The sequence below is a fragment of the Archocentrus centrarchus genome, chromosome 14, assembly GCF_007364275.1.
Source record: "Archocentrus centrarchus isolate MPI-CPG fArcCen1 chromosome 14, fArcCen1, whole genome shotgun sequence".
In the NCBI taxonomy this organism is placed as follows: Eukaryota; Metazoa; Chordata; class Actinopteri; order Cichliformes; family Cichlidae; genus Archocentrus; species Archocentrus centrarchus.
The window spans coordinates 24,502,481-24,513,108 of NC_044359.1; the positions used below are offsets into that span (position 1 = coordinate 24,502,481).

The 10,628-nt window shown below is 39.9% G+C and overlaps 1 protein-coding gene and 1 non-coding gene across 3 annotated transcripts; one reads left to right on the plus strand and one right to left on the minus strand.

Moving 5' to 3' along the window:
• fhdc3 (FH2 domain containing 3) lies at nt 1-6,298 on the plus strand. Of its 2 annotated transcripts, none has more exons than XM_030747031.1 (12): nt 1-166; nt 552-1,059; nt 1,369-1,430; nt 2,697-2,799; nt 3,143-3,228; nt 3,526-3,626; nt 3,714-3,781; nt 3,886-3,993; nt 4,218-4,288; nt 4,453-4,570; nt 4,674-4,838; nt 5,057-6,297. In XM_030747031.1, the coding sequence occupies exons 2-12, from the start codon at nt 607-609 to the stop codon at nt 6,095-6,097; spliced, it is 2,376 nt and encodes a 791-aa protein (XP_030602891.1). In that variant the 5' UTR covers nt 1-166; nt 552-606; the 3' UTR covers nt 6,098-6,297. The 2 variants fall into 2 exon arrangements, with proteins under 2 accessions (XP_030602891.1, XP_030602892.1); XM_030747032.1 differs by lacking the exon at nt 1-166 and adding an exon at nt 224-277 and having other exon boundaries at nt 5,057-6,298.
• Nucleotides 6,299-8,332: 2,034 nt separating this feature from the next.
• On the minus strand, nt 8,333-8,404 carry trnaw-cca (transfer RNA tryptophan (anticodon CCA)). Its single transcript has one exon. It is a non-coding gene; the product is annotated as a tRNA-Trp (tRNA).
• Nucleotides 8,405-10,628: the final 2,224 nt, after the last annotated feature.

The window sequence follows — 10,628 nt, forward strand, 5'->3', positions numbered from 1 at the left end:
CTCCACAGAAGGGCGTTCCCCGGGGAAAATGAGCTGAAATTTAATTGGTGGAGGCGCCGCACCTGCACCTGGGACAGCGGTTTGTGAGACTCACTGCAGAGCGTGCCGGAGCATGCGGCCGGATTGCGTTAGTGGACTTGTTTAGCAGCGATATTTTAAAAGCAAGGTGAGTTAAACTAATGAGAACTCGACTTTTTTCATAAAATGTAAGGCTTTGTTAAAGCGCCGCTCTGTGTTTCATCAGCTGTTGATTTGACTGGGCCTTTGTCGCCACCGGGTAGGCATTTAATTGCAGCTGATATGCCTGCTATGGCTTCCGCTCCCTTTTTGGAAAATAATTTTCTCAGTGATGTTTGGTGTAATGTGATAAGTAAATTGCTTAATTAGAATTTTGACGCAAAGGTTAAGGAGACATGAATTCTTTGTTTTACTTAATCACTTTCGGGCCTTTTGCCTTTTTAGACACATGAAGTTTTCACATATGAATGATGGATGTTGTGATTTAATTTATTCTCTCCCCTCCTCCTCTGGAATTGTTTTTGTCACATCAGATTTGAGTTGTCAGCTACTGGATACTTCCATCATCTTTGGATTAGCGACAAACAGATGGAGGGAATGCTGATTCTTAAATCGGCTTCTCTTCCCAACTGCTCACCTTCAGACTCCCGTTCTCCTCTGCTGCCAGTGGGTACTCAACAAGATTTGGGTCTCCGATCATCTTCTGAACCACCTGCCATACATGTTACAGCTGTACCTCCACCACCACCTCCTCCTCCTCCGCCTCCTCCACCTCCTCCTCCTGCTATTCTTCCCTCTCCTTTTGGCTCTCGTAATGTTCAAAGACGTTCCATGAAAAAGCTGAACTGGGATACCATTCCCAGCCAGCGCGTCCTGGGCAAACTGAATGTGTGGACGTCTAGTCGGCCCCAGAGGGACCTGGTGCTTGATATTCGGAGCATGGAAGAATTGTTCAGTCACGTAGACAAACGAGCCTCGCTGTGCAATTTAACAAGCCTGAAGAAGTGTGATGGCATAGATCACCTTCCTCAGGAGCCTCAGGTAAATGATCTTAAAGTTGAAGTCCAGTAGCTGATGCAGATGCTCTAAGTTATGGACACAAAACACAGAAGGAACATGTAAGGGAAGTAATGAACAGAGACGGGAACCAAATTCTAAAAGTTCCACACTGATCGTGTTGTCAGAGAGGAACTAGTGAAGTAAAACGGCTTTGAAAGCATTTCAGCTTCCTCAAAAAAATAATAAATAAATAGCAGATTATCTACTTGTCCTCTTATCTAAATATGTTTGTGGGGATGTGAACCTTTTTTTTAATTTATATATTTTGATTTGTTTTCATTTTGTCTTCAGGTCACAATTCTTGACTCCAAAAGAAGTATGAATATTGGAATCTTCCTGAGACATTTTAAGAGGTAATGAAGCCGCTGAAGTAAAATGAAGCATGCCGCTGGTGATGAAAAAAAGTCAAACATGACTGAAACAACAGTGATGGAGCACTGAAATCCAACATTTGAAGAACAGGATACTCAACAAGTACTAAATTAACTTTAAATTGAGTAACTACAGGAAGTGGTGGTCAGGGGAGTGTTTTTAATGTCAAACAATCAGAAATGCGGATCTTACATGAGTCACTTACGCTATCCTAATCATAATCCAGCCGGCAGGCTCTTTATCTTAGTCGACTATATGCAAATAAATGGAAATTAAATTTAAACCTTCATTTGAGAGGGTTTAGTACCAGCAGTAAGGGCAACACCTTTTAACTTTTATGACACATTTTATTACATAAATTATAGGAAAGTATATACTGCCTAGTAGGTGAAGCTCAGTGGAGATGATGGGATATGTTCAATGTGTTTGTAGCTGTGAGGGATTGCTGTTGTACTTGCCTTTAGTTCACTTTGACCTTCTGTGTAGCTGGCTCACCTGGGTTCATGTAAACTGCATTAACTGCTGCTTTTTGGGATCTTCTGAGCGGTGATGAGTCACCTTCATTTTTGCCCGTACAGTTTTTTTTTTTTTTCCTAAATTATCACACAGGCTAACAGTGGAGCCATTTTACTTTATCAAGATGGTGTCAGCTTCAGTCCAGGGTTCACTCAGCTCTTACTTTGAATAACAAATTCCCTCTTAATGCCCGTCAGCAGCTAAAGGCTGTAATGTCAGCTTTAACACCTCAGTCAAATTAAAAAGGTTTTGTTTTTGTCTGGTAGTGACTTCATGAAGTTATTGTTTGAAGATGTTTAGTTATAAGCTTTAGTGTTATTGTATTAGGACATATACCTGTAACAAGATTTGGAAAATTCAGTATCAGTATTACAATCAAAAACTGAACTTTTTGTAGCAGCTGACTCAGACATCCAGAGTCTCACTAAACATGCCCATCAAAGCCTCATAAGGTAACTTGGGATATAATAATAATAATTTACCAAATTAACACATATTAAAATCAAGGATGTTTCCTTTTTTCCCTAATAGAATCATTTCAGTTGTTGTTTTTTTTTTTTGTTTTCTTGTTTGTTTTTTCCCCCAAACATAGTTTTTATATTTTAGTTAACTGCTTTGTTTTTTTTTTTCTCACATAAAGTCTTAAAATAAATCGAAACTAGTTGGCAGTGTGGAAAATAGAAAACCAACTACTGATTATGATATTTAATAGGTCATGTCTCCCTCTGCAGGCCTGTGACAGAAATTGTACAGGACATTCATGAAGGGAACTGGCTCCGATTTGGAAACGGGAAGTTGAAGGAGCTTTGTAAACTGCTGCCAGAGGAAAGTGAGGTAACAGCAGCTCTCACCTTTGCCTCCCTTTTGTTTAGCTTTGGTCATTTATCATAATATAACCCTAATGATTATTGTTTTTGTTTTGTTTTGTTTTTTTTAAATAGGCACAACAAGACCAAATAGCTTCTGAGTTGTATTTAAATATTACCTGTTTTATTTTAATCAGGCAATTCATTTCTTGAGAAATATAAATTTGCAACAGTGTCCACATCTATTATCACATGCATTTTATTTGGGCATGCCAAATTTCTCTTAATTTCATCTTGAAATATATGTATAGTATACCAGGAAATATAGATATAATACTTGTTTATTGAATCATACTCGTGTCAATGCGCAGGTTAAGCTGCTGATGTCATTCAGTGGGAACCTCTCTGTTTTACCTGAGGCTGACCAGTTCATGGTGCAGTTGGTCAAAGTGCCGGGGTGAGTGTGGAGTTTTCCAAAAAGGGGTTTCAAAATGTGTTTTTCTTTTTTCTTTCTTTTTCCTTCTTTGATAACTCTCACATTTATGAAATATTTAATTGCATAATAAATGTTGCTTGAAATTTCAAATGAACTAACTGGCTTTCAAATATTTTATTATTTGTAGTTATTTTTTATTTTTTTTATTGTTCACTTTGATTTTTTTATTTTATTTTTTCTAGAGATGTCTAGACTCAAAGGGTCAAATAAATAGCATAGCTACTAATGCAGTAATTAGCAGTTATTTCTTGCCTTTAGCTATGGGGAGCGCTTGAAAATGATGGCACTGAGGGAAGAATTTTTTCCTCTTATGGAGGAGGTGAAGAACTCTGTTGCTACCATGTCCAAAGCAGCTAATGGTAATACTTCACACACATCCATTGTTACGCAATCCACTAATTTGGTGGTTATATGAAGTTTTCTTCCCCTTTATTTTCTTCCCTTAGAACTGTTGGACTGCAATGACCTCCACTCAGTCATTCGACTGGTATTAAAAGCCGGGAACTACATGAATGTTGGTATCAAATCATGCCTTTGCCGGCACTGATGTTATACATTTAAGCTGTCTTATTTTGTTCCTTTCGTGTGAACATTACTTGCCATTCGTTTATTATTTAGGGTGGTCACAGTTCCAGCGTCATTGGCTTTAGGATGACTTCTCTTCTCAAGCTGGCAGACACCAAGGCTAACAAGCCAGGCATGAACCTCATGCACTATGTTGCCAAGGTGAGGTGGAGCCTTGAAATACAGGGATTCACGTGCTGAAGGATATCTTGCTATCATGCTATTTAAAAAAAAAAAAAAAAAAAAGTGAATCATCCTAAAAGTCTTGAACTCTGATTGGTCAGCTCAGTTGACTGATGGACTGTCATCTTCAGATTTGAACAGTTCAAAGATTTTCCCTCCAGCTTCATATGCATTGCTCACCCTGCTTTATCTTCCATCCACAGCAAGCAGAATATATTGATGCTGAGTTGCTGACTTTTCCCAACCAGCTTGAACACATTGGGATGGCATCAAGGTGGCTATCATTTTATATCATTGTATTACATTGACAGTGTAATTATACATCAAAAATAGTTTCAGCTGATGTCACATCTGTTTGACATAGAATCAGTGATCAATTCTGTATTGACAATGTCCCCCCCACCCCACCCCCCTCCATATTTGTAAATGGTACCAAAGAATTTGTAAAGAGGAGGTCATCTCAGAATTTGAGAGGGAAGTCAAGAAAATCAAAGAAGTGAAATTGTACAGCAGCAGACATCCTGGCCTCTTCCAACAAATGCAGGCATTTTTTATGGTAAAGTTTCTTTTCCATTATTTGACTTTTTTAAATAACTGTGTAAGATTGTGAATATTTTTTGAAATATAAAATCTCTAAATAAAAAAAAATGTCTTCTCAGAGGGCAGAGGCAAAGCTTGCAGAAGTGGGGTCCTCTCTCCAGGAGCTAGATTCTGTGAGCAATGCTGTTGCTGAGTACTTCTGTGAAGACCCAGCTACCTTTAAGCTAGAGGAGTGCTGCTCTATTTTTCACTCGTTTTGCAAGAGGTTTGACACAGCTGTACAGGTAATGCAGTTTTTTGTACTATAAAAATTTAAACAAGGAAGAAACATCAAGGAAAAATTAACTATGTTGTATCAAAGGTGTATCAAGTGCTACTGTATAATCATTTTAGACAGAATTGTTTGTTGACCTTTAACAATTCTGTGCTCTTGCACCCCATTGGCTTACTGCTGCTGTGTTGCATCTTCCTAAATATACAATCTCTTTTTTCACCGTTGTAGGAGAACCGAGAGCGAGAGGAAGCAGAGAGGAGGCACAAGCGGAAGGAGAGCATGCGTGTAGCAGGCAAGCGCCGATCCGCAGCATCGGGATCCAATGGTGAATCAGCAAGCCTGGAGTCAGCCCTGCACAGCTTTCTTTCTACAGTCCCAGAAGGGCTAGCCAGATGCAGAAGGAATGCACTGACCTCAACTGAAGGATTGCCCTCTGAGTGCGCTCCCCACATTGAGCCATCAGCAGAAAAAACTGAGAAAAGGCCCCATTCTAACCAAGAGAGCCATGAGAAGAAACCATTCAAAGTACAGAAAGAAGATGCACTAATAGCAAAACCAGAAAACAAGGAAGCTGCAAAAGTGGAAGAGATCTCTCTGAATGTGCTTTGCTACCAAAAAAGCACAAACGGTCTTGATGGCGACAGAGTTTCAGGCACCCCTTGTCGCTTACAGAGAGAGCCAGACACAGTCGCTACTCCAAGAACACCTCGGCCTAGAACCAGAGACTACTTCTTTGCCAGCAATGGGGATGTGAGCTCGCCATGGACTATCCTGAGCCCTTTTATTTGTGCTCAAAGAAACAGCCCCCAGCGAAACAGACCAGCCCACCAACGCAGGCTATCATCGACGTACGGTGGCAACAACCTTGGTGATGGAGTCTGGAAGAGCGATGAGGCCAGTGATGAACCCAAATACATCAGTCAGTCATCTCCAACTAGGGCTTCTGGATCTCTTCCTGAATGCCCCAGTCAGAGAGCTTTGCCACAGGGTGCAATCCACAGGTCTCTTTCCGTGGATGAAACTGCACAGTCCCCTACATCTGGCTCCCGACTGGGAGACTTGTCACAGAAAAGCGCATCTCAAAGGTCATACTCCTCTGGCTCAAGGACAGAAATTTTAAGAAAAGAGGGAACTGGAGTCAGTAAGGCTGCAAATAATGCAGAAGGGCAAGTCAGCGCCTCTGGATTTATATCCTTCTTCAGGCGCATTGGAGGCAGAAGCAAACCTGGTGATCTGGAAGAGCAAAATTTCAAAGGATCTAGTACTTAATACTTTTTTTATTTGGAGATGTAAACCAAGCGTTGTCTTTTTTTGTTAAACTTTTCTGTCTTTTTAATGTTCTGGTTTTACCCTTCAGTGGAAACAAGGCAAACATGGACTTGCTTTGAATGGTGAAGGTTTTGATTTTTGAGAGTCAAACCACATTCAAAAATCGCAACAGTTTTCTCACTTTTTAGTCTTTTTTGTGTATTAAATAAAGGCTGACATTCTACCTTAATTTTATCTGTAATATTGTGTACTCTTAAACAGTAAATAAACAGTAAATTGTCGTCTCTTAAACTGTTATGACATTCTTGGAAGTTTGAGTAATCTCTAGGAGTAACCTCATCTTGGTGATACCTGCTCAATTTCCAGTTAGCCTTTCACCTCATCTATTATTTCTTCTCCTTTTTAGTTTGGCTGAACTTTGTATAAGTGGCAAAGGCATAGGGCTTTCAATTTTTCAGGCTTTTAGCAGGAAATATTAAAGCAAGTCCATTTAAAACTTTGATTTGAGCTGTATCTATTTAAACTTTCAGCTGATGCCGTAACTAAAATGAGCCCTTGTTGAGGACACATTGCTGTTGATCTCATGCTGGCCTGGTGTCTCTGCTCAGCAGTAAAGATTTTGGATAAAAAGAGACATTCAGCACGGTTACTTGGGTAACGGGGTTTGTTTACAGCCAGTTGAGCTCTCTCAGTATAATAATGCACTCTTGAACAAACTGCTTAATGCAGGCTCCTTTCTGACTGTTCTGTTGTCCTCCCACATCCATCCCTCCCACTACCAAGTGTTCAGTGGGGACATTTGCAGTTGCCTGGCATTTCAAATTGAAGGGTAGAATGAATAGATTGGTAGAGGGAGTTTTGGGAAGGTTTGGACAACTTGGTCTGACAAGCTTGTAGCTCTAAGTGTGCAAAGGTTCATTGTCAGAGGTGCTTCATTTCAGAGGATAGCCTTTCACAGAGTGGCGATGGCAGTAAAGGAGCACTACGTAAGCAGCAACTGGCCTGTTTGATGTAAAAGGAGAGCTCCAGAGTACAATCAGGCCATTGTGATAGACTGTTGAGCGCAGTGAGCCTGTCTCATGTGAGTCAACTCCCTAGGACAGGAGGTGACCTGCTGTCTTAGCCAAGTTGCACTCTCACCAGGGCCATGCTAATGATCTGTTTGGAGTTTAGTGTGTCCCACTGAAAGATGAGAAATGAGCGTGTACTGAGAAGAGAAAGGAGGGGGAAACTTGGACTAAGTGAGAGAGGGAGGGAGACTTTCAACTTGTTTTGTGCTGAAGCATTTAAGCAGAGAGGAGCATTTGAGAAGAGAGGCAGCCATTGTCTTCATAACACAGAGAAAACTAAATGGGAATGTAGAGGACAACTGAGGAACACGAGACTTAAAGCCATTAAGGTGACAGTGCTGGATGTTTTTTAAATGTGGGGACTGGAAGTTGGACCAAAAAGGTAGATTACCATTGAACATACTTCTAGCACGCATTATAATATAGTGGGCAAGTAAATATTGCTCACCAGTTTTGTTTTTAGTCTGTGTACAAGTCTTGCTTTAAATTATTCCTACTGAAATTCAATTCCCTGTCACAAAGCTCTCACAGTGTGTGTGTGTGTGTGTGTGTGTGTGTGTGTGTGTGTGTGTGGAGGGGGATTGTTGTCTTTGCCTGTGCTGTAAACTTAATACACCATAATATGTACGGGAGTTAAACTGTTTACAAGTGCTGTAATTAGATTTGAGGCTGGAAAGGAAAACCATGAAAAATCCACTCGTGATGAACTGAGAGATATTTCCAGAACTGCACTCTGAATCATATTAAAAAGGTTTAACTCTGCTGAAGCCGAGCCTCCTCTGTGACGCTCCTCTGTAACAGGAAACAAGGACGGTGAAGCTTTGCGGGCCTCATGTGAAACCTAGAAGAAGCAGGAGACTCTGGTTAAAGATGGTTCCGCAAACTCTGCCATCGCATACATGTGCATTTTTAAATTACACTGAAATGATGAAGTATGGGAACATTCAAATTTTAAATATTCACATTAATAAAATTTGAAAATGAACATGATTAATGTGTATTTACTGTAGGAAAGCAATCAACACAAACAAATTCTTATTCACGAATGTGCATTTAGCACCTTCAACACCTCACAAATAGCCCTAGACATTTTTTCCTGTGCTGTTCTTCTACAGCCCACTCTTGCGTGTTCTTTCGTGGCAGAAGACGTGAAAGAAGAAATAAATGACCCCGACGTGATTTGAACACGCAGCCTTCTGATCTGGAGTCAGACGCGCTACCGTTGCGCCACGAGGTCTCTGCGGATGGTAGACAGGGACAGCCGCTCATGTGGGTGTATGTCTATTTTTGTGCATCTTATTGCGTTGTTTTAAATATTTGTGCAAAAAAAAAATCTTCTCCTTAATCGCCGGACTTCCGCTCAGAAAGTCTTAAAAAAAAAAAGGAAAGAAAGAAAAACTTAAAACGGAGCACTGCTTTGCTTCTGAGATTCCACGCAAGGTCATCATATATATATTTAATTTAGTAAATACTTTCGAACCAAACTTATCTCCCCCACAGCAGTTATCCGATTTTGGTTTTACGCACGGCTGGTGGACGGTACGCGTCTGACTTTAACATAAAAGAAGAGCAAAAGGTGTGCTCGCATGTGCCCTACTTTGCCATTTTATTTGCACGGTATTTGGGCCATCTGTATATGAAATATGAAAGTGTTGCAAGTTCCAAGTCTTTCACTAGATGGTGCAATTTATTCAAGGTTAGTCGTACAGTGCCAAACCAATGAAGACTCCACGAAATGACAGTTGTAAAATTCAAGTTTTTCAGTTTTGCCAAAAGTTATGCAATCTGTTCTAAAGTGGCAGATTGTGTTGTTGATCTCTACGCAACGCAAGAGAACCTGTATGCAAATTAATCGGTAAAACATAATTTCGAGAGTCTAGTTTGTAATCTCGGTGCTTCAGGTTATTAATCCTGTTTTCTATTTAGGGGGAAAGGAAGCTTGGACACTTACCTGCTGACCTTCATTAGTAGCCAGCTTGCTTATTGCAGGATGGATGGGTAAGTACATACAATTCATATAAAAACTTTCTTTTTTTTCTTTGACCACATTCTTTTTTTTTTTTTTAACCATCACAGTATTTTGTATCATCAATTATTGTCATCACAGTAACATGAGAGCTGCATAGGGCTGAAAATTAGGCAAAAGGCTGTTCTCTTATGAGATGGTTTAAGCATCAGAGAGCTCAAGCAGTGCAGGGCACATTGATTAACAGGGTAAATGTCAGCGCTGGAGCATGCAGTTAATATTAATGTGTTTTCTGATCATTTGTTTTCATTCCAACTTCAAAGGCTACTGCTTTCATTTTTGTTTTTATTTTGCAAGCAGTAGAGGTATTGACAGAGAGAAGCACACATTTTGCATGTTTATCACAGCAGCTTTCACATAGTTGGGTTTGCACAGAACATAAAGATATGCATGCCGAGACGAGAGTGACGAGATCTCTTATTTCACTTTTATCTCAGCTGTGTTTCTATCTGGTAACAGTTTTTGGTTTTCAGTTTGGTCACCCTGCTCATGCATGTCTTTTGAGTTCCAGTTTGGATTATCCATAGATTGGCATACCCCTCTTTTCTTTTTGAGCCACAACTGACAATTTTAGCAATTTCTATCCAATTATAACACACATTCTGTCACTTCACACCATATTTCCCTCCTGTGCACAACTGAAAAATAACAAGCAAAAAAGGCAAAAAAAAAAACTCTATTTATGAGACTATACTGCAGCTTCATTTTCTTTGTGGTAGTTTCCATCACATTCAGCAAAATCTGCAAAGCTTGTGTCTTTTTGGTGAAATGTAGCTTTTCCCTGGTGAGTATGGCATTGAGACAGGCTGACCTTATTCTGACTATGAAAAAAACCCAAAGGCTTCCCTTCATATGCACTGGGTAAAAGCCAGACTTTAGAAAACTGCATGTTCTGCAGAACCAGTCAAAATGCTGGAGAATGTTTCAAGATGTGGGACAGGGGGACAAGGAATAAACATGCTGTGCTATCCCTGTGCTAACAGGGACATCTGGTCACCCTGTGCATGCCTGTTGGTGTGTGTTTTTTTGCTATTGGACAAAACACACACACACACACAAAAAAAAACATATGTCAAATGTCACAATTCCTCTTGTTGCTGTGAGGATTAAAAAAAATAAAAGCTCTCACTGCTGCAGCAACAAATAGTGCTTGATTCTTGGGCTAGTCTGTCAGCTGACACATAAATGCACAAAGGTTTCAGCAAATCTTTGGCAAAGAGTTTGGTCCTGTGCTTTGAGTGCTTTTTTAAAAAACAATTTAAGAATTGTGTTTATTGTTCTGATTTCTATTCTTTCTTAAGAATTTCTGCTTTTTCTTATTGTTTATTGTGTAAGTCTGGTTTCATGTTTCTTTCATTAGTATTCTGTTCCTCTCATGGTCTGATTGTATTCTCTGTCAGGCAGTTACAGAGTTTATTTGTTCCCTCCATGTGGT